Genomic DNA, 20,437 nt, shown 5'->3' with positions numbered 1-20,437 from the left:
TGCGGGGCTTGGATGAAAGGCACATTAAAGGATGAACTAGTCACGTCTGTCTTGATTTCTCGGATTCGAGATTTACTGCAGATGTACTGACATCGAGTCGACCGCAGGGCAACGTACGAACTTGGAATGGCCATCGCTGTCAAAGCAAGACTACAGACAAACGAGTTGGAAGTAAGTAATTTAGCCAATAAGTCATACCTGCTGTACTAAACTGTAGACACCGAAAACATGCGTCAGATCAACCGGCCTAGATGCGGACCAAGTGCACTCGTAAATTCTGCAAACAGGACGAGATTTGGGCCGGTCGCACAGCACCTCTACAGTATAAGGAAGATTTATTGAAATCGCCAACATTTCCACCCGCCAGAAATCCCGTCCTGTTTGCATATATAGGAACGAATCTGGGCCAGATTTCAGACGTCCTCATTCTGCACCGTGTCGCGTGTGTACCGGATTCCAGTCATCATAGAGCGCGTATGCAACACCGAAAGACCGGGGATGCCCAAAAAGCCTGTACTACTGAACGCGCGCCTTTTGTGATCACACCGAGCCGTCTCTCGGGCCCGGTCACCCGCGCGCGTGCAAGCCCTCGCCTGCAGCTGACGACCTCTTAACTCTCCCCCCCACTGCTTTTGTCTTACACCACGTCAGTAGCCCTGAAAGGTTCCGATTTTGTACACGAATCTAATACTCAAGTTCGCAGCTCGCCTGCCGGACAGACGGAGCACACGTAACTCACGGTATCCACACACGCCCTTAACGGCCAGTACAGCTAGCCGCCATGTACATCGCCGACACATCCGACCTCACCCTCGACATATGGAGCTTGATGCGCTCCTCGGCGGAGCTCCTCGGGAAGGGCTTGTTGTGGGTGAGCGCAATCACGTCTGTACGCGTACCAGGAGCACGGGTGCAGCAGAACTGGAATGCGAGTATGGGAGTCTCGAACGGGGAGTATCTACTGGGATTAGGTGCGTGCATGTACGTGCCCGAGCAATGCACGATGCTGAGACTTAGTGAACAGGCATCGGAGACATCACAGGGTACGAGACACCGCTCTACACTGACGAATGAATCTCATATAAGCGTGCAGGCCGGTGGTTGAAACGAACATGATGGTAAGTCGTGCTCTCACTCTCACCGCCGAATGCCGACTCACGACCGACGCCAGGGCTACGCAGACAGGCAGCAAACCGACACAGGTCTGCACATGCGCCAGCGGAGCCGCGCCTGGATCGTAGCAGACCCCTCCGCGCCCTCCAACCGCGTCGTCTTCATCAACGCCGGTAAGCCCTCCCTCTCCCTCCCCACCCTCTCACGCCCACGCCCCTCCCACAGACATCGGCATGGGCGACACCGGCATCCGACGCTCGATCATCCACCGCCTCTCCCACGAATACCCGGACCTCTACACGCACACGAACATCGCGCTCGTCGCGACGCACTCGCACGCGGGGGTCGGGGGATACCTCGAGAACCTCCTCCCGCACATCACCTCGCTGGGCTACGTCCCCCAGACCGCAGAGGCTATCGTCGAGGGCACCGTCCTCGCCGTCCAGCGTGCGCACGCGAGCCTCACTCCAGGTAGGCTCCGGCTCGGGAACGCGACGGTAGTAGGAGCGAATATCAACAGGTCGCCGAGCGCGTACTGGCGAACCCCGAGGAGGAGAGGGCCCGGTATGAGGCGGATGTGGATAAGGAGATGACGGTGCTGCGGTTCGAGGATGGGGAAGGGAGCGCGAGGGGTTTCTTGAGCTTCTTCCCGGTTCATGGCACGAGCCTATATCAGGTATGGGCGAGCGCTATCGTTCCGCGCCCCAGTGCACAACTGACGACTCGCCGGTGCCCCACAGAACAACACCCTCATCAGCGGCGATAACAAGGGGATGGCAGCCTACCTATACGAGGGTAGGCATTCCGCATTTCTCGCGCAGTGTGTAGCGCACTGACAGAGTTGTCTCGCAGCCATGGTCGAGCCGGACGCAATGCCCGGACAGACGAATTTCATCGCCGGTTTCACCCAATGTACGTACTGTCCTCCCATTTCCTACCCTCGCATCCATCTAAGTCCCAATACCCTAGCCAACGTCGGCGATACCAGCCCCAACACGTCAGTCCTCGCGGACCCTCAGCGTACCGTCACATCTCGCTAACCTCCCCGCAGCCTCGGCGCCGTCTGCCAGAGCCCTGGGAAGCCCTGGGACGGCAAGCCGTGCGACTTCGAGCATTCAACGTGTGGGAACACGACGCAAGACTGCCGCGGCCGGTAAGTCGTCCTCCGTATCCCCGTCCGCTGCATATTGAATGCAGACGCGCGATGCAGCGGCCCGGGCTTCCGCATCTCGGACTTCGAGTCTAATAGGATCATCGCGCAGCTCCAGGTCGACGGCGCGAAGAGCGTGATGGACCGCCCTGAGGACATGATGCCTGTTGCTGGACCGGTGAAAGCGGTGCATACGTATGCGGACATGTGAGTGCACCTGAGAGTCAAGCTGGGAAGTGCGTTGCTGAGATAAGGTGGATGGTGTACAGGAGTTTCAGGTCGTTTGAGCTGCCTGATGGGAGGACGGTGCAGACCTGCCCGTCTGCATTGGGTACGTGTGACGTTTGGTCTGTTGTACAGTACAAGGAGGCTGAGTTGGATCTTAGGCTACTCGTTTGCAGGAGGGACAACGTATGTCGAGCCCCGGTGGACGTGCATGCAGCTGACCAGTTTCCTATCCAGAGACGGTCCTGGCGCGTTCGATTTCACTCAGGGCGATAATTCGACCTCACAGTACGTACCCACACAGTATGCGACAACGTCGTACTCAGCATCCTCCCTCAGGAACCCGTTCTGGGAGTTCGTGAAGGTCGCGGTGACGCCCCGCCCGCCACCCGAGCAAGTCTTGTGCCACTATCCGAAGCCTATCCTTCTCGACACCGTGCGTGGGTTAACTTCTAAAAGCCCGACATGTACTCAATACGATGACTCTTGACCACAGGGCTACGCAGAGAAACCGTACGCGTGGTCCCCCAGTACAGTCGACATCCAGATCCTTCGCGTTGGCAACCTCGTCATGCTCATTATCCCTGGGGAGATGACCACCATGGCTGGCCGGCGCATCCGGTCAGTCCTCCGCCCTATGTCCACGCCTGCGCGACCTCAGGCTTACTGTGTTGCATGCTCACAGCGAAGCCATCCGTGCGAATCTCATCGCGTCCGGGGTCATCGGCGAGGATGCTTATGTTGTAGTGGCGGGGCCCGCGAACACGTACGCGCATTACGTGACGACCCAGGAGGAGTACTCGGTGCAGCGGTATGAAGGCGCTTCGACGATCTTCGGGCCTCGTAGGTGTACGCACTCGTGGGGAGACGTCCGGGCTGACGACTGGCCGCAGATACGCTGGACGCATACATCCATGAGTACGGCAAGCTTGTGCGGTACCTCGCACCCGGCATCACGGAGATGCCGCCGTCAGACGCTGCACCTATCGATCTCACTAGCGAAGTCATCTCGTTGCAGGTTGGGGTCTGGTCGCGAGCTCTGACCATCCTGTGCTCATTAATTTGATTAGCTACCTGTGATACAAGATACAGCGCCGCTTGGCAAGAACTTCGGCGACGTGCTCGCTGACGTTGAGGTGGACGCGCCGTACCATGCAGGAGACACTGTCGCTGCCCGATTTGTCGGGTACGTTAGTCTCTTTCGCTGCATTCTATCATCACAGACTGACGATGCCAATATGTCTCTGGGGCGTTTCAGGGCCAACCCAAGGGTAAGCGTCTATCGGACCTTCCTGTGCAACCACTGAGCTGTGCGCCGGGGAATAGAACAACCTGCGCCTGGAACAAACTTTCTTGACAGTTGATAGATGGCTTGACGAGCAATGGGTCCCGGTGAGGTCGGACTCGCACCCCTCCACGACGTATCGTTGGGAGAGGACGAACGTGGTCAGTGGCATTGGTCGTAAATCACAGTTCCAGTGTTTTGACATCGGATGAGCAGGCTTTCGGCGTCAGCACCGTCAATGTCACCTGGTGAGTGTCTGTCACCATTCCAGTTGGCATTCTGCTGATATGCTATCCAGGACGGTTGAGCCAGATACGCCTGGTACGTGTTGTCTTCTGACACTAGCTATGAAAGGCTGGGTTGACGGGAATGCTTGCAGCTGGCACGTATCGGTTCACCTACTACGGCGATGCGAAGCACATCCTTGGAACCATCACCCCGTTCATTGGGCGGTCGTCCAACTTCACTGTTGCATGATCTCAATCACGATCATAACGATGCTTGGATTCATTCTCTATGCTTGGACTGATCACCTGTTGTATCCTCACACCTCGGACTCCGTTGTGTACTCCCCTACTGACCTATACTGGAATGCTAGCACATGTGCGGACTGTATCACAGTTGATGTAGCTTCGTTCTGCGGTTTGACAGTGCGTCGTGATCCTGCTTGGGGTATTGTCAACGTTGCGAGTGGCCTTTGATTATCTTACCGGTACTTATATGAGTGGTGAGTGCCAATCGGACGCGGTCAGTGATTTGACGAGTGGATAATTTGATTGCGATGCATACTTGTCTAATCGCGCTACGCCCGCGCGCTGTCTTGATACGATGATCACAATGCATATGCAGGTCTGCTAGCGTTGCATGCGCCCAACTGAAAGCAAAAAACTGCAAAGTACTGATATGCAACGTGTATGATCGGTGATAATAATAACCATAATGAATAGGCACGTCTTTCTCTCTGCCGAGAAGAAATGAGACTACTCTACCCTATTCTACCTTTCACCACCTCGTCAACGTTTCCCCGAGCGAGGATTTTTGAATCTGGTATGGGTAATTTCGGGGTGGCCTAGACGGACGGACCCGACTTGATGTAGGCCTTGGCGAGGGCCTCATTGCTACGGATGGTCTTCAGGATGAAGCTGATGGGCATGACATACATAGGTCAAGTCAGAGGAATCCGCGGCGCCGCCACCAGCGATGCGGAGGACGTCGGTGCTGGACCAGTCCATCTTCTCTTCACGCAGGATGGCGTGTACCTTCAGAGCCAGGTCGTCCTCCCAGACCTCATTGATTTCATGATTCCCTACGACTCTGAGCTCCTTGAGCCTGGGGTACGCCTCTGGGCCAGTCGGCGCCTCCCAAGTGGAACCGGTTCGGGCGACCAGGATCGGGCGGGAGGGTAGGCCAGGGTAGTAAAGCTTGGCCTCCTCATCAGAAATACGGGGTGGGGTTTGCATTGGGATTGAAAGCCTGAAGCAGTGGAGGATCCTGGAAAATAGGGGCAAATGAGAGGTTATATAGGGGAAGGCAACAAGATTATTTAGGGTTGCGATTCCACCTGCAGCTGGACTGGGTGTGTACTCGACTGCTATTAGCACAGGAGTCGATGTGACTTAGTTGTGCGGTTTGTCAGTTAAAATGTTGATTGCGCAGTGTCTGAGCATGTTGCGGATGTTCTTGCTCTGCCCGTGGCGTCGCGCGCTGTTGACGCTGTGACAGACAGGACACCGAAAAAGCTGCTTACAAATTTACTGCGTTCACTGCGATACGTGTTGTCTACTTGTGCTGCGCCCGCTGTACGAGGATCGCAATGCTGTCCTGCCAGTGGGGTTCGAATGCGCTCAACTGAAGGCAGAATACTGCAAAGTACTGACATGCGAAGCATATGACCGCCGAAAAAGGCAAGTCTTGCTGTGTTTGCCGAGAAGAGCTTCTGCGGAGACGTGCTGCTTATAGTCCACTCCACCGCCGTCTCGCTCTCTTCTCACTGCCTCCTCTCTTTAACTGAACCCCGCTGCGCGCTGCCCGGCGAAGCCATGTTTACGAACCTCCCGCTGTCGTTGTTGCTGGCTGTCTCCGCCGCGCTCTCCTTTGTTAACGTTGGCGCCCAGTCGACCTCGTCCGACAACTCGATATCTGAGAGCTCAACTTCAATCTCGGGCGCGACCATACCATTTTCCAGCACCAGCAGTGCGAATGGGAGCGGTAGTTTGAGCGGGTCCGCGACGAGCACAGCGTCCTTGCCGAGCTTCAGCGGGTATTCTGCCTGCGGTGAGTAGCAAACATGCTGAAGCGCGCCATGTTCTCATACGTCTCACCTCTAGTCGACGATTGCATTGACTCCGCCGTCGCGTTCACGGGGTGCTCTAGTGTCGCTGATGTCGACTGCTTCTGCGGCAGCGCCAAGTATGTGCATTTGTCGCTGTCCGCGTTTATCTCAGCCTAACGCGCTCGACAGCTCGACCTTCTTCGCGCAGAACCTGACTTCGTGCCTGGCAATGCACTGCCCAAGCAGCATCTCGCCGGCCGAGTCGCTTGCCAACCAGTTCTGCGCAGTCGCATCCCCGAGCACGTCCATCAGCTTCGCCACCACGTCCCTCTCCGCAACCACTACATCATCCAGCGCCTCGGCCTCTCACACCTCCACCTCTGCGTCTCGTACTGCATCCAGCTCGTCGTCTGCGTCCGCTACCTCAACAAACACGAGTGCTGCAGCGCGGCTGGGACTGGGAGCAGATGGCAGGATCATCATTGCCTTGGCCGTTGGGCTGGGATTGGCAGCGCTGGGCGTGCTTAGCGGACTGTGATATATCGAGCTACTGCCAGACGGATTTTGGAGCACTGGACTGAAATAGGACCACTGGTATGTCAGTGTACTGTAGTTCTGATTGTCGCTCAGCTTTCACGGTGCAGAACTCTCTTCTTGTGACACCGTCGCTGGATCTGTGCTTAACGCGTAGTACATATATGTTTATTTAATGGATCATGGAACATTCCTTCTCTCGCTACGCCGTCGCAGAAGTGCAACATACCCTTGTAGTACTATACCTGTCGATCGGGACAGTAGGCAACTCAGATCACAGTGACATTCGGTCCAACCCTGGGTCTGACGACGCGCTAGCATAAGCGTATGATAACGTTCCAAGACTATGGAGTCGTACCGTACAGCGTCTCAGTCCATGCCGCCGGCAGAAAAGGAGTGTCGAAGGAACGATACTACAGAAATCGAGCACACGGCAGATGCACTAAAAGGAAGAAAAGATAGCAGCACAAACCATCGAAGCCCTCTCACCTGGGGAGAGAAAACATCTAATACTCAACCGCATCGTCCTCGTCCACCGGGGGCGCTGCCACCACCGGTCTCTCCTTCTGCTCGCTCTTCTTCGCGGCCTCGTCGTCCACCTCCATCTTCGCGTCGTCCGCGGCCTCCTTCGGAGGATTTGCGCCGTTCTGCGCAGGGGCAGCTGTGCCCCCCGCTGACGCGTTCTTTGACTCAGACTGTGACTCCTCCGACTGCTTTTTTAGGCTGGCAGGGGCAGCTGGTGCGTCAGGCAGTTCCACGTCTTCCTGCGTCGTCTTGGGGCCCTTCGTTCGTGTGTCTTCCTCCCCGACGCGTTCTCGGAGGCGTGTGATCTCTGAAACGCCCGCCGTGCGCTCATCGACGAAGGCGGTCCATTCTACGTCAGCCGCTGCTGCCACCTACGCCACTGTCAGTTCTGGGCCATAAGACGGAACATCCATTACACGCACCTCCTCCTTTCTCCTCTTGAGGAATGCCTCTTGTGCGGGCGTGAGGATGGCGGGGAGGTAGTACAATGGTGGAGGGTGCGAGCGGAGCGGGGCCGCCAGTGCGGGCGCCTTGGAAGCCCGGGCGGTGGCGGCTGCTGGGTCCGCATCTTGTGGGGCTTCGCTGGGGGCTGGGGGAGGTGAGGAGCGGTCGGTGGGCGGGATGTTAGGGATCGTGTCAGAGGTGAGCAAGAAATTGGCGAGGAGAGGGAGACGTGTTCGGCGCAGTTTGTACTGGTGGAGGGGTCAGCATGCGTGAACGGCCTCAGGCGGCCACTGCGAACGCAACACGGCGTGTGGCAGGGGGAGAGGACATACGATAGAGTCCTTGAGTTGCAGCTCCTCTTCCTTGCGGTTCGCGGCAGTCTTGTCCTTCTTCGCCTCCTCGGCACGCCGTACGCTGTCCGTCTCTTTGCGCAGCTTGTCTTGCAGTCGCTGCTCGATCTCTTGCCGCTTTTTTACCTGGTCACAGCACGCGTATCAGCCTACGTCCCGAAAGACAACCACTAGACGGATGGATGGACGCACCGCATCGCTTTGGTTCCTCTGTCGGTCCTCGTTCTTCGCCTTCGTAAGCGTACCTAGAGCGAGCGCGAACATCGACTTGCCGCGTTTGCGCTGACCTGCATCTGGTGCCATGTCAATACGTGGCCGCTTCCGCCCCGCCCTTGTGGCCTCCTCCGCGGACGCGTCTTGGAGTTGGGTGGGATCGACCATCTGCGTGTCCGCGTCCGGCGCTGGGGGTGGTGAGCTGAGATACGGGTGTCAGTCTTCGCAGGGAGGGATTGACGGTGTGGGATGCATACGTTTCCGTCGCCATTATGACTTTGTGGTAGCGAGTCGAAAACACCGAGTGAGCAGAGGTCGCACCGTTGACCAACCGTGATGGAAAGACGCAAGATAGTAGCGTCCCGCGCGTCTGTTAGGCACGTACTAATGTAGTGTTACGAAAGTTATTGATTCGGTCAGTAAACTTCAGTAACGCTATAGTGGCACCCCTTCAATGGGTTTGTTACCGACACTATCCACGACCGTACAAACGCGTGGTCGCCCGCCACACGTTTGTCTAACCACCACCGCGATATTCGACACCAGACAATCTGACTCAACATGGCCACGAAGCCATCTAGCCGTCAGAAAGCGACCAAGACGTCCTCTGGACCATCGCGCAAGCAGCAGAGGCCCGCGCCGGTCAAGAAACAGCCCTTCTCGAATGCGGATCGCTTGAAACGACTGTTCACGTCTCTCTGCGCGCAGATAGACGGCGGGTACTTTGTGAACGCAATCAAGACCTGCGACAAGAGTCAGTACGAGTGTCGGACATATCATGTCTCCTTGGATTGCTGATATTGGGCGTAGTACTGCGAGTCGACCCGCGAGACCAGGACGCGCTGCAGACGAAGCTCTTCCTGCTCTTACAGACGGAGCAGTATGCCACGGCGCTGGCTTTGATCAGTGTTGTGAATACACAGAGTGGCCAGGGCAAGGACGACGCGTTCTCGTTTGAGAAGGCCTACACGCTTCACCGTTTGCATCGAGAGGACGAGGCGACGGACGTACTGAAATCACTCAAGGACGGAGGCGACGTGGAGGACAACAGAGGAGTTGCCCACTTAGAGGCCCAGCTAGTATGCATATTTACTTTTTGCATGCATTCACTCCTGACACGCAATCTCTCCAGGCTTATCGTGAAGGCGAGTACCAAACAGCCTACGATCTATACAACACACTCCTCGACACGGCCGAACCCGTAAGTAACCCGTGTCAAATCCTGCAAATGAGAGTCTAACGCGCATGGCGCAACCCCAGCACTCGGACGAGCAAGCCGACATCTTGACCAACCTCTCCGCCGCACAGGCACATCTCGACTTCCTCACGTCCGGCTACCTCACGTCCCTCTCCGCACTCCCCCAGTCTCTCACAGACTCCCTTGAGTCCGCTCCTCCGCCCGTGGCTGTCGCGCCCTCGATCCCGACTGCGGCGGCTCAAGGTAGGGACGCCCCGCAGCCTGAAGCCCCGCAGAAGAAGCCGCGGGCACGCAGGATACCGAAGGGTGTCGTCCCTGGGGTTACACCACCGCCCGACCCAGAGAGGTGGCTCAAGAAGAGCGAGCGCTCGAGCTTCCTGCAAGCGCATGCCAGGCGGAGAGGAAGGGGCGGAGGAGGAGCGACGCAAGGAGTAGTGGAGACACCTGGTGCAGTAGCCGCCGGCGGAGGTGGTGGTGGAAGCTCAGGCAAAGGAAAGAAGAAGGGAAAGAAGTAGAGTTGAGGCACGTATACAACGCATGCTCTGTCACTGTTCAACTTACTGATGTACAATGTGCCACGACAGGCGCACATAACGGTGAATGCAATACATTACTTGGCAGGCAATTTTCCCTGCAGGACAGCGCTCCATCGAAAGTCTCGTCAAAGCAAGGCGCTTTCCCGAGCGTGTCAACGCGTCTTTTGGTTGAGTAGAATTGGCCCAATCTTTGCCAATCTTGCGCATCGGCGATCACACCACATGTGCAATGACCATTTGCTAGCACGCAGAACCACAACAGCAGACTTACGGACGGCGATGAGTATCGATCCGTCTTGCTCTCGATTCTTAATTCGCGGGAGTCGGAAACGTGCGAGGTTCATACCGCCTCTTGAAGATCATTGGGCGGATCAACTAGCTGGGTGCTCTGGTCGTCTTCCTAGGTCATTTCCGTAATTCCCTGCAAGCTGAGTTTACCTCTCGAATCTTACGTAGGAGCAGCTGTATTTGACTGGTAAGTACCAGCTTCATTGTGCAGGTGCGGCGACCAGGTGGAGTGTACAGTTATGGTCGAACGCCCGCGTCGATCGAAGCCTCGTACTGTGCACGCCGAGTGAGGATTGAAGGTGAGCACGAGGGCTAGGTACATTATGTTCGGACTTGTCATTTGACACGCCTCGCGACTTCCACCTGCAGGCATGGCACCAGTATGTACCTTACACTGGAAGTTCTTTTCATACGTTCGGAAGCCGCGAAGGTAGGCAGGGAAATACGTGCTGTATGCAATGCACACACCCAGCACGTGCGTTCTCTTGCCTGCGCATTGTTCAAAACTATTGTTGGGCCTTTAAGCATCCACTTGAGGATGCATCCTAAGTGTGTACTATACTTGACGTGCGTCGTCAGACTGCTAACGCATAGTTCAGCCAACGCTGGCCACAACGTTGGTGGTTGTGGGCATAAAGCCGTTTACTGAGGTGGCATTACTCCTCATGTTGGCCGCGCGACAAGCGTCGGGGATCAGAGAAGTGCATTATGCCGCGACAAATGCCCCGGTCAGGTCAGAGAGAAGCAGTTCGTCACGGCCTGTGATCACCATCCTGCGATTGTCTAGACCGTCGTCACAACCTTTTGGCTACAGGGTCGAGAAACGGGCGCTCCCGGTGCGGCAAGCCACCGCTTCGCCAACGGTGCAAGGTACCCACCCGGCCCCATCTACTTAGCGGTCGGCGCCGCGGTCCCCAGTCTCGTGGCGATCCAATGGATTCATTCCACGGCTCACTTCAAGGCAGAAACTTCGATCGCATATTTCTCCACTGTGCCATGTCGTGGTGGCGACCTTGCGGGCACCGCCTGGAACGTGTCTGCCTGCTGCGGCGGGGCCCATTCACGGCGTGGACAAAGCACTTCCGGTATGATTGCATCGCGTTTCATCGAACTCAGCGCCGACGCGTAACACGCCGGCTTCTGCATTGTGTCTCGCCACTCTCGGATACGTATAAGAGCTTGGCTGCACCGACGAACGAGCCCCAGCACTCCCAGTGTCCTCAACTTGGTTCCGTACTCAACGCAGCACTAAGTGACCAGTCTCCGCGATGTCTCACCCCGAAGTCCTTGGTGTCGTTGTCCTCGCCCGCAACGGCGACCGTACGGAGGCGTACCAGCACCCCATCACTTACCAGCCGGGTCCGACGTTGAGCACGCCGCTTGGCGAGGTATGTTGTCTAGTTTGTCCTTGTGGTACATGCTTACACTTGTTTTACATAGGTTCAATCGCATCAGTTGGGCGTGACCCTGCGTAACACTTACCTCAGCGCGGAGAACCCTTCGCACATCCGGGGTATCAGGACCGACCTCATTGACCTCGCTCAGGTACATGTCCGCGTCAAGGTGGGCGCAGAGGGACCCGCGGTCTTCGACTCCGCGACGGCGCTTCTTCAAGGTTTGTTCCCGCCTAACCCTGCGAACCGGGAGCTGCTCGCGAATGAGACGGAGGTGATCGCTCCTCTCGGCGGCTACCAATACGTTCCAGGTCGGTAGCTTTGTGACGTCTTATTGCTTGTCCTCGTCCTCGACTCACTAGGTGGATAGTTGAGACCGTGGAGCCTAGCAACGATCGCTCTCTGGAAAGCTGGACTGACTGCCCGGTACGCTGTTTCGCGTCATACACTGTATACTCCTGTTGATGCTGATTTTCAACGCAGGCTTTCGAGGAGCATGTCAAGAACGTGCAGGCCTCCTCTGAGTTCAAGGAAGTTGGCAAGAGCGCGTCTCGGTTCTTCAGCGACATCCGTGATTTCATCTTCGGCAGGCCGGCCAGTATGGAAAATGCGGTACGTACATTGCATCGTATCGCGAGCGTTGCATACTGATTCTTCGTCGCCATACTCGACAGTACAACGTGGGTTTTTGGACTTGGTATGATCTATCTGGCGTTGACTATGGTGATCACTAGATGTGGGACTACGTCTCCACCGAGCTTGTCCACAACCGGACGTACGCGCACCGGCTGCCTCCTACCTACGTTGAGCAAGCCCGTGCCTTGGCCGACTACCGCGAGAACCTGGTCTTCTCCGACCCCGACATGGCTGGCATTGGAAACAGTCAGTGTTCGTATCGTTGAATGAATGTCGAGCCTCTAACACTAGCTTACAGTTGCTGGTCGTACTGCCATGAGCAGCATGGTTGATGCTCTTCAGCGGATCGCATTCAACGGAGATCCGCTGCAGTTCATGCTCATCGCGACTACTTACCAGCCGTTCATTTCGATCTTCCACATGACAGACGTCGTGCAGTCTCACCCTGAGTTGGCCGCTATCCGTGAGTGTTTGAGTTCGTCCTACGCATTCGCTGCTGTTGAACATGTCGCCATTCACAGCGGACTTTGCGTCTGCTATGGCGATTGAGCTGCGCCGTGCCCGTGCGCCGGATGTACGCGACTTCCTCCGCTTCAAGTTCAAGAACGGCACCTCCGAGAACTTCGAGACCATCCATGTCTTTGGTCACCAGGAGGACATTCCTCTTACTGAGTTCATCTACCGCCTCGAGGTGTGTACGTCCGCATTTGCAGTGTAGCCAGTGGATCTCACACTACTTCAGAACTCGTTGGTCAGCAGCAACCGCGAGTGGGCCAGGGCATGCAGCACTGGTTCGACGTGGGCTACTCTGCCTGGTGTTGATGCCCAGAGCAACCCTGTCTACAGTGCGTGCTGGGGCATCATCATGGCGTTCATCATGATGCTGGGCTTCTGGTTGGTATCCAAGGGCGTCAAGAACATGAGGCGTCGCGAGTATGTCCGCCTGCAGGGCGAGGAGGTGAGCCCCGCATTGTGCTCGTATACAATACGTGTAGCTGAAACCCCGTGATCAGGAACTTCGTGGTGTGCAAGTGAACGAGAAGAGCCAGATGATGCACAATGCTTGAACAGCGTTCGGATGATCTCCTCCTGCAACGTCAAGGACTCGAAAGGACGGTTCGCTTACTGGTACTGAACATCGGCTCTATGTATGAGGCACTACACATGGTCCCACGGCTCATTATGATCGACTCGACGCTTTTCTCATCATATATACACGTCCGCACAGTGCTTTTGTCTGATGCATCTCGTTATCTCTATGCCAATGCATCCGCTTTCGATGATCGCCAGCACCTTCGATCAAGATGGTGCGTTCCATTTGACCGCCGTCAACTGTAGTGTGATTTTGTTCCAGTCGTGCGGCTTCGGGTGCGACTGTTCCTTGCACAAGTCGGGATCTCGTCAGTGCAGTATTGACGCAGTTGTGAAGTTACTGAAAAGGTTCCGATTTCAATTCGCATTCCGCCGATAGCAATGCTGCCAAAACTCAACGTAGTTTCAATGATGGATCGAGGACGATTCAGCCGTAAACTCTTTCAATTTCAAGCTTCAGGCCTTCAGGGAGTACTCCAAATACAAGATACTATGAAACTCCTGTTGTACTAACAGCTGAGATATTTACACTTTCGTTGGTATGGTGTCATTCCGTGCAACCGTCGTCTGCCATTTGGTGAAGGTCAATACTATATGACACACATAGCAGTACCTAACCGTTCGAACGGAACACGAGTGCCCATCCTCATCCGACTCCGGTGCTCCTGCAAGTCAACCAATTTACGACAGATCGGGAGTGGTCCAGTTGATCCAGTAGCTCGGGTTAAACACCGTACCGTTGAAGGCGTAGTTTGTGGAGAAGTAGTCGGTGTTAGTGTCTGGTTTATCGAGCAAGAATTTGTCGAAGAAAGCATAAAGCGAGTCTTCGAGCGACGTCGGGAAGTAGCAGTGGCTGTGGTTGCCGACCTGGACGAAGCCGTGGTAGTCCGAGATGCCAAGGGCCTCATACACGCTGTGAGCAGCGGACATACATCCCCATGCGCTCAGCGGACTAAGCCACTCGATCTCCGTGTTCTCATACGAGAGGAGACCGCGCGGCGCGACCATCGCAGCGAGTTCGTGGTGGTCGTACGGCAGCTCGCTGATGTTATAGACGTAGTTGTTGAAGTTGGCTGAGAACCAGGGGTCCTCGGTCACGATCTCCGTCGCCTGCTGCACGGCGTCGCCGCTGTCCTGCTCGTACTTAGACAAACGCCAGCATGTATCTCCACCGGAGCCCGACTCCTGCGGGATCGTGAGCACGACACGCGTCTCGTATGCTCCCGCCATGAGTGCGCCCTTCCCATCTCGAGAGCAACCCGTGACGGCGATCTTCGCCGTGTTGATGTTGGCTGCCGGGGTTTGCTCGAGGGCGGCAATAATGCGGCTGACGCCCCAGACCCAGGCAGTCATAGCGGACGCGGTCGCGTTGGAGCCGTAGAGATCGTAGAACAGGCCAACCCCGCGGCTAGCAATCGAGTTTTACTGCGCGATGCCGTCATTGTTGTACACTAGTGTAGCAATCTGTGACACACTTTCTCAATCACTGGAGAACGCTTGTCCAGGAATTGTCACTCACACCGTCGGGAACAGGGATGCTCAGAGCATCGTACGCAATGACCAAGGGCCACTCAGATGCGGGCGCCGTACCCGATGGGTATGTGATGTTGTTCGAGAACTGTATGGTCTGCGAGGCACTGAGCCCGGCGGCAAGGTACCTGTGCTCCCGGACTCGGAAAAAGTAGTAGTGACTACTGGAGGGGCGGGTGGCAGATACCCTGCCTCATAACCTTGTACCAAGGCAGCGATCTGACTGCGGCGGCATGCCCAGTCATCAGCAGTCGTCACAGGCGTACCATCATCGAACTGAAACGGGTTCGGCAGGATGGTATTGTTGTACCCAGGGAGTGTCGACGATGTCGCGCATGCTGTGCAGAAGAGACATCAGCGATCAGCAGAACAACTGTGGTGATGAAAACTACGAACCGGCCTGCCGCGGTGCCAGCTGTGGGGATGGCAACGCAAGTGCGGAGAGCACAAAGAGGGAGAGTGCGATGAATCGAGAAGCCATGTTGTGGAGTCGACTGTCTTGCCTCTTACCCTCGCTGACTTTTCCTGCTGCGATCTTCTCTTATATGCTCGCGGTGCCGCTGGTGCCGTCCAAGGACGAGTCCGAAGAAGGTTCTGAAGAACCCGAACACGATGTTTCAATGTTTTTCTGACGCCGAAGAAAGTACAGGTTATACAAACCTCACGGGAAGGGTCACAAGCTTGAACAGTGATGCCCGCGGTTCTGCCGTTAGATCGTCCAGTCCAGGATCAGTCGAGCAGCTACTCCGGGCCCTCTGAAGGGTAATGACGTCGGCCTTGATACTCTGGCGTCCAGAAGAAGTACTGTCGGCTGGACTCTTCCAATACTTCAATCGCTGTTTGTTTGGGAAGCATGTGTCAGCGTTACAAGTGTCAAGTGTGCATGCAAGTTAAGAGGTGGGTAATGTCGCGCAGTCATGTAGATGACAATGCCGTAGCATCGAGATTGCTATTTTTCACCTCATGCTAAGCCCATGCTGTCAACCTCAAACATAGCGAGGTTGACCTGCTGATGCAAACTTCCAAGTAGAGACCAGACGCCATCGGCCTCATGTGGATCAAGACTTTGAACGAGTCACCACCACAACCTAAGTTATACGATGTGTATCAGTGTCGGACGTATGCGCGTCGAAAGCTCGGACCAACCTCGGACTCGCAACAAGTTGTCCTGCAGGCCAACTGTAGGCACTGTTACGCGTGTAACTCATGAAGTTCTACGGGGGCTACGAAAAGTCTGGTGACAGTTCGATGCACAATACATCCGGCAATGTCCTTCAAGCTTGGAGCTTGAGATCTTGAGAGACCAAGCGTCCGCGTTGGTCCAGAGCCGCCTATTATCGTGAGAGGACCACACCATATCCATTGAATCTGACTGCAGCCTCACCAGCGGGAGGTAGGAAATGCAATAGATAATATGAGTGTAGAATGCGCGCTCATCCGCAGTATATAACGACTTACCATGGATGAGAAGTCAAGACGTCGACATACTCAGTCCGTTCGCATACCATTGAACCGAGCCAAATAGGAGAAAGTCGTCATAGCGCTGCCGCTGCCCGACAACTTGAAGTGATGACAGAGTATACGTTCTGAGCCAGGTGAAGCTTGACTATGACTCTACAACCCTCTCGGAATGAGTGAATCATGCACGCCGACCTTCCACAGGTACAGACCGCAATAACCCCAGCTATCTGCGATCAATTCTGATTGCAGGCTACGACATACCAGCATTGGCCACGATGTTACTGGGTACTATCGGGGCCGCTCTGCCAGCAGGAGAAGTGCATGGACAAGTGCGACATGACCATGCGTTGAGGGCTTCGCCTTTGGAGATCCGGAATCCTATGGCCTGACGGCAGCACCTTGCTACAGAGTCTGAGCCAGAGCTGGTGAACGAAGGTTCGGGATTGCGCTCTCGGAGCAAGTTCAGAGAACTAATTCAGTGAAAGTTGAGTACGTTCAACAAACGGCGGTACCGGTCAAGTTGATTTGGACACATCACTGATTACGTAAGTGTCATCTACTTGTAAACAACTTACCGCCAGTTGTCCCTTGAATGATCGTCACTGCGTACAAACGTTCAAGCTCAAGGTCGCAAAGCACAAGCTTAGGTACTCAATCGTACACGATGGCGTCCATTTCATATACAAAGCTGATACAGAACATATCTATCGCGGCACAGATCTAGGAGGAACTTCGAAAGGCCATATAGTACGACTCAACGGTAAGAAAATGTACAGCATCGCCACGCCACGTCCGTTCAGGCTTCTACAACCAGATGTCCATGAGCTCTTTCTTCGCCGTATCCAAGCGCTCCCATCTCTTCTGCAGCTCCTGACGACGAGTGACAACGTTCGGAGGCTCCTGCAAGAACTCTTTGCAGCGCCGCGGACCATCCGGCCCAGTGATGCCCAGGCCCTTGAGCAGGACACTTTCCAGTGCACCGTCCATGTCAAGTCCAAGGATGAGCTCGCGATCGACAGCCATAGGGACGTAGTCCACGTATCGCTTGTAAGCCACTGTAGTGCACTGTTAGTCAGCAACGAGAGTGGGCATTTGCGATCAACGCACCTTGGAAGTACGCTCGGACGCACGCCATGATGTTCAACGCGGGCTCGTATGGGTCTGAGGGAAGCAGCTTGGGAAGATCCGTCGCTTTCACCCCAGAGATCCCGATCGCGCTCAGGCCGGACAGCACTTGCGCTGTATTCTTCTGGAATTCCGTTTGACGATTTGCAGAGTTGGTGCCAGGATACTCCCCTAGCTTCGTCAGTAGGCTTCCAGAGCCGCTACTGGATCGGTGTGCGCGATAGTGCGACACAAACTTGTCTCTGTAGTCAGAATAGTAGTGACCATTAAGCGTGCATGGCTGCTGCTCCAACTCAAGCAGCCAAAGGACTTTCTTGATCGTCTCTGCGCAGCGTTCCTTGATATGTTCGTTGACGACGGCTCTGGAAGATCCATGCTTTCAGCATTTGGCAGCAAAGAAAGAATGCTCGTCATACATGACATGCTGGTGTAGCCCACCCTGCGTGAACTTTGAGAAGTGCTGATTGATGATTTGCTTGACGTAGGTCGTCAAGATATTCTGCACTGAGTCGAAGAGGTTCTTCGTCGGGATGTCCCACTTCAACGTAACTGCGTTGATATATTGCTGTATAACGACGAACGGATAGTAGTCGGGCAACTCGCGCGTCGTAGCCCTGCAGCCATTTTAGTATTGAGTAATAAACCACAGATGGACAACGTACTCTCGCGCTCGGGCCATCACCTCATCCACATACACGGCACGGTCGTCGTTCTTCACTTTCCACGCGTCGGGCTCCTCAGCGCGCAAGAATTCGGGCTGTTGGAATCGGGCTTCAGACGGCTCTTCGTCACTATCATAGACGATATCGTCACTCCTCGAGGCAGCTGACGCCCTCGCAGGGCGCGGGGAAGGTCGGAAATCGGGAGCTGTTTCTCTGATCGCCTTCTTGAACCGTTCCTGTATGGGCCTCAGGGTCTGCAATAACCCATGCCCTTCGGGTGTTCCCTCCAAATGCTTGGACATATCTCGAGCAAAGTCCGAAAGGATATGGAGAATTTCGGCGAAGGCATCGTTCGACGGCGGCTTCGGAAGCTGGCGCAGGGCTTCCTCGGTCTTGTGGAGGAGACTCTGCAGCTCATCTTGCAGCTCTGGCAGCCTTCAAGCGGGTACGCAGTAGTGAGCATACTGCTTTGTGCCTAGGTAGAAGCAGGGGGTACATACCGTTTGGCGATCAGCTCAGACAGGATCTGGCTGAGTCGTTCCGTGAGGTTGGTCGTGCCGAGGTAGCGCTGGAATTCGGGCTCGAGCTCGGACCAGACGGATGCGGACGCGAAGTACTCGCGCTCCATCTGGCGTGCGTCTTCCCAGGTGATGCCCGAGGCGAGAGCCTTCGAGTCAGGCTGCTTCACGCTGAACCAGCCGTTCTCGAGCGGCTCGCACTCATTCTTGATGAAGCGAGTCCAGCGGGCTTCCTCACCCGGGGGATACGGTCTGGCTTGGTCAACACACCTAGGACGCATGTTCAAACTCTCATACGACGTCATGAAAGGAAAGCTACACACCTATCGTACGCTTTCCTTCGGGGTCGTGCTGCTTAGCAATGTGGTGGGCGCCTTGGTTCTCGAAGTCGGCTGGCAGATGTTCGGTACACCCATCAATAACAGTTGCTGCACGAGAGATGCAGGGCATGACGTACTTTCGCAAGCTACCGTGAGGAGGATGATACAACTGGGCTTCGAGATATAGGATGTTACAAGGCTAGTGATGAGCCCGATGTCTGACTCCTTCCCGCCCTTGCCCACGCTACTGATCAGACCTGTCCCATGTCTTCAGTAAACTGTGCTCCTATACAGCATCGCGGCAAACATACCGGGAAGATCGCAGAAGGACAGATCGGCAACATCGCTACCACGGATCTGCAGGCAGACACAATTGGTCGTGAAGGACAGCTCGGGGTGTGCTGGGTCCGCGTCAGCTCCCTGCAGAAATTGAATGGGCCTGGTGCTTGGGTTCAAGGCGGCACGCTGCGCCCGCCTGATTCTCTCTTCGACTTTGGCCTTCTCGAAGATTACTTCGCCGAAAGACTCGTTACGAGCGTGGCCGAGTGCCTGGCCGCGTTCGTCAGTGATGAATCTAAGGGAGACTATACACTGCCACGGCTGTGTCGACCATGTCAATCGACACTCCGTTGGGCACCTAGAGCACTGTTCTCAGCGGAGGAGACAACACCAGAGACTGAGCTTACCTTGTGCAAGTGCCACTGGCTCTTGGCAGTGTGATGCCGGAAATGGATTCTATGAGTGAAGACTTTCCGGCGCTCTGGTTACCGATAACAGCGATGACCGGTAAGTCTACGTCTCGCTGGACCCTGTCATCGATGCATCGTGAGAGTTATCCGAGAAATACAAGATGAGTGCGTACCCCGTGTTATGCAGTCTGTTAATGAGATCGAGCAGCTTTCGTCGCGCTGTCGAGAATCGCGGGTCTGACAGGCCGATTGCGCCAGCTATGGACTTGAGCCCAGAGCTGTCGATGGTCTCGTCAGACCCGGTCGAGGGCGACGTGGCTGTAGCTGAAGTTGTGGGAAGCATTGTAAGTCGCTGTCCAGTTTGATGAGAGGAAAGCGTGTGGAACGACAAGCAAGAAGGAGGCTTTTAACCAGGGGCACTTGTTGTTCTCCTGTGCAACGAGGCAACCTTGTTTTCTTAATCACACACGCATTGTGCGTGCACATCGCGCGGCGAAGGCCATTATGTCAGTCGCACAAGCCACAAGAAATGATGAGAAGATAGAACAAGGAGCCAAGGAACTATGCAGTACGTTATGCGGTCTTCGCGTTGACTGGAAAAGGTTCACATATCTCCTTTACTGTATCAGCTGTTGAAATGGAACGACCATATCGCACGCAATTCGTGACGACCATGGCGCTGCATTTCCGCCGCAAACTGATCATCAGCCTGAGTGAGAGAAAATGAGGTAAACAGAGCTTGAACAGAGCTTGTTATCTTGGAGAAAGTTTGCATGCACCGCAGGCGGCGACATGATGGAAGCTTCAGAAGCCGCACACAGCGCTGAGAGATGGTGGGATCCGCAATAGAACGGAGGAGGTACTAACCCTCGTGTTG

General features: G+C 55.4%; 8 protein-coding genes across 8 annotated transcripts; 4 read left to right on the top strand and 4 right to left on the bottom strand.

Moving 5' to 3' along the window:
* Positions 1 to 626: 626 nt before the first annotated feature.
* B0H18DRAFT_1041565 (Neutral/alkaline nonlysosomal ceramidase) lies at positions 627 to 4,630 on the top strand. Its single transcript, XM_048030592.1, has 22 exons — positions 627 to 971; positions 1,025 to 1,043; positions 1,094 to 1,118; positions 1,172 to 1,286; positions 1,339 to 1,645; positions 1,672 to 1,789; positions 1,854 to 1,908; positions 1,966 to 2,029; positions 2,165 to 2,266; positions 2,324 to 2,470; positions 2,533 to 2,594; positions 2,650 to 2,674; positions 2,726 to 2,776; positions 2,828 to 2,924; positions 2,985 to 3,109; positions 3,174 to 3,331; positions 3,382 to 3,506; positions 3,559 to 3,678; positions 3,815 to 3,934; positions 3,990 to 4,021; positions 4,072 to 4,094; positions 4,153 to 4,630. Exons 1-22 carry the CDS (start codon positions 782 to 784, stop codon positions 4,248 to 4,250), a joined length of 2,178 nt encoding a protein of 725 aa, XP_047887169.1. The 5' UTR covers positions 627 to 781; the 3' UTR covers positions 4,251 to 4,630.
* Positions 4,631 to 4,824: 194 nt separating this feature from the next.
* Positions 4,825 to 5,278, bottom strand: B0H18DRAFT_1041564 (uncharacterized protein). The gene has a single exon (XM_048030591.1). It carries the CDS (start codon positions 5,231 to 5,233, stop codon positions 4,892 to 4,894), a length of 342 nt encoding a protein of 113 aa, XP_047887168.1. The 5' UTR covers positions 5,234 to 5,278; the 3' UTR covers positions 4,825 to 4,891.
* A 534-nt stretch (positions 5,279 to 5,812) lies between these two features.
* B0H18DRAFT_1124896 (uncharacterized protein) lies at positions 5,813 to 6,583 on the top strand (the record flags this gene model as incomplete). Its single annotated transcript, XM_048034921.1, has 3 exons — positions 5,813 to 6,047; positions 6,101 to 6,182; positions 6,235 to 6,583. 3 exons carry the CDS (start codon positions 5,813 to 5,815, stop codon positions 6,581 to 6,583), a joined length of 666 nt encoding a protein of 221 aa, XP_047887167.1.
* Positions 6,584 to 7,085: 502 nt separating this feature from the next.
* On the bottom strand, positions 7,086 to 8,279 carry B0H18DRAFT_885896 (uncharacterized protein; the record flags this gene model as incomplete). Its single annotated transcript, XM_048041091.1, has 5 exons — positions 7,086 to 7,283; positions 7,338 to 7,475; positions 7,527 to 7,796; positions 7,881 to 8,024; positions 8,091 to 8,279. The coding sequence occupies 5 exons, from the start codon at positions 8,277 to 8,279 to the stop codon at positions 7,086 to 7,088; spliced, it is 939 nt and encodes a 312-aa protein (XP_047887166.1).
* Positions 8,280 to 8,570: 291 nt separating this feature from the next.
* B0H18DRAFT_96188 (uncharacterized protein) lies at positions 8,571 to 9,977 on the top strand. The gene is made up of 5 exons (XM_048043084.1): positions 8,571 to 8,865; positions 8,922 to 9,190; positions 9,244 to 9,312; positions 9,372 to 9,831; positions 9,894 to 9,977. Exons 1-4 carry the CDS (start codon positions 8,673 to 8,675, stop codon positions 9,822 to 9,824), a joined length of 984 nt encoding a protein of 327 aa, XP_047887165.1. The 5' UTR covers positions 8,571 to 8,672; the 3' UTR covers positions 9,825 to 9,831; positions 9,894 to 9,977.
* A 1,293-nt stretch (positions 9,978 to 11,270) lies between these two features.
* B0H18DRAFT_1096928 (phosphoglycerate mutase-like protein) lies at positions 11,271 to 13,448 on the top strand. The gene is made up of 10 exons (XM_048032470.1): positions 11,271 to 11,521; positions 11,574 to 11,838; positions 11,898 to 11,953; positions 12,011 to 12,139; positions 12,202 to 12,207; positions 12,262 to 12,409; positions 12,462 to 12,626; positions 12,685 to 12,854; positions 12,906 to 13,121; positions 13,177 to 13,448. The coding sequence occupies exons 1-10, from the start codon at positions 11,402 to 11,404 to the stop codon at positions 13,228 to 13,230; spliced, it is 1,329 nt and encodes a 442-aa protein (XP_047887164.1). The 5' UTR covers positions 11,271 to 11,401; the 3' UTR covers positions 13,231 to 13,448.
* A 488-nt stretch (positions 13,449 to 13,936) lies between these two features.
* B0H18DRAFT_1087552 (esterase) lies at positions 13,937 to 15,266 on the bottom strand (the record flags this gene model as incomplete). Its single annotated transcript, XM_048032180.1, has 5 exons — positions 13,937 to 14,389; positions 14,462 to 14,663; positions 14,743 to 14,873; positions 14,894 to 15,123; positions 15,182 to 15,266. The coding sequence occupies 5 exons, from the start codon at positions 15,264 to 15,266 to the stop codon at positions 13,937 to 13,939; spliced, it is 1,101 nt and encodes a 366-aa protein (XP_047887163.1).
* Positions 15,267 to 16,812: 1,546 nt separating this feature from the next.
* On the bottom strand, positions 16,813 to 20,213 carry B0H18DRAFT_1041539 (P-loop containing nucleoside triphosphate hydrolase protein). The gene is made up of 12 exons (XM_048030590.1): positions 20,190 to 20,213; positions 19,734 to 20,128; positions 19,558 to 19,680; positions 19,183 to 19,508; positions 19,009 to 19,128; positions 18,875 to 18,943; positions 18,801 to 18,821; positions 18,534 to 18,780; positions 18,034 to 18,468; positions 17,788 to 17,985; positions 17,354 to 17,733; positions 16,813 to 17,301 (listed from the first exon to the last, which is right to left on the bottom strand). The coding sequence occupies exons 2-12, from the start codon at positions 19,901 to 19,903 to the stop codon at positions 17,051 to 17,053; spliced, it is 2,340 nt and encodes a 779-aa protein (XP_047887162.1). The 5' UTR covers positions 19,904 to 20,128; positions 20,190 to 20,213; the 3' UTR covers positions 16,813 to 17,050.
* Between the last annotated feature and the right edge of the window lie 224 nt (positions 20,214 to 20,437).

Source organism: Fomitopsis serialis (genome assembly GCF_022376445.1).
Source record: "Fomitopsis serialis strain Sig1Antser10 chromosome Unknown B0H18scaffold_136, whole genome shotgun sequence".
Lineage (NCBI taxonomy): Eukaryota > Fungi > Basidiomycota > Agaricomycetes > Polyporales > Fomitopsidaceae > Fomitopsis > Fomitopsis serialis.
The sequence above is the reverse complement of the archived record's forward strand: the minus strand, read 5'-3'. Positions and strand labels throughout refer to the sequence as shown.

Excerpts from the sequence above, each read along its gene's own strand:
- B0H18DRAFT_1041564 (XM_048030591.1), bottom strand. The coding sequence starts at position 5,233 with ATGCAAACCCCACCCCGTATTTCTGATGAGGAGGCCAAGCTTTACTAC.
- B0H18DRAFT_1041565 (XM_048030592.1), top strand. The coding sequence starts at position 782 with ATGTACATCGCCGACACATCCGACCTCACCCTCGACATATGGAGCTTG. Across the intron at positions 1,909-1,965 it reads GGCAGCCTACCTATACGAGG|CCATGGTCGAGCCGGACGCA; the intron begins GTAGGCATTCCG and ends GTTGTCTCGCAG. Across the intron at positions 2,925-2,984 it reads AGCCTATCCTTCTCGACACC|GGCTACGCAGAGAAACCGTA; the intron begins GTGCGTGGGTTA and ends TCTTGACCACAG.
- B0H18DRAFT_1096928 (XM_048032470.1), top strand. The coding sequence starts at position 11,402 with ATGTCTCACCCCGAAGTCCTTGGTGTCGTTGTCCTCGCCCGCAACGGC. Across the intron at positions 11,839-11,897 it reads CGGCTACCAATACGTTCCAG|TTGAGACCGTGGAGCCTAGC; the intron begins GTCGGTAGCTTT and ends CTAGGTGGATAG. Across the intron at positions 12,410-12,461 it reads CATGGCTGGCATTGGAAACA|TTGCTGGTCGTACTGCCATG; the intron begins GTCAGTGTTCGT and ends ACTAGCTTACAG.
- B0H18DRAFT_1041539 (XM_048030590.1), bottom strand. The coding sequence starts at position 19,903 with ATGCTTCCCACAACTTCAGCTACAGCCACGTCGCCCTCGACCGGGTCT. Across the intron at positions 19,681-19,733 it reads AACAGACTGCATAACACGGG|GGTCCAGCGAGACGTAGACT; the intron begins GTACGCACTCAT and ends CATCGATGACAG. Across the intron at positions 17,986-18,033 it reads GTGATGGCCCGAGCGCGAGA|GGCTACGACGCGCGAGTTGC; the intron begins GTACGTTGTCCA and ends AAATGGCTGCAG.
- B0H18DRAFT_96188 (XM_048043084.1), top strand. The coding sequence starts at position 8,673 with ATGGCCACGAAGCCATCTAGCCGTCAGAAAGCGACCAAGACGTCCTCT. Across the intron at positions 8,866-8,921 it reads AATCAAGACCTGCGACAAGA|TACTGCGAGTCGACCCGCGA; the intron begins GTCAGTACGAGT and ends TATTGGGCGTAG. Across the intron at positions 9,191-9,243 it reads CCCACTTAGAGGCCCAGCTA|GCTTATCGTGAAGGCGAGTA; the intron begins GTATGCATATTT and ends CAATCTCTCCAG.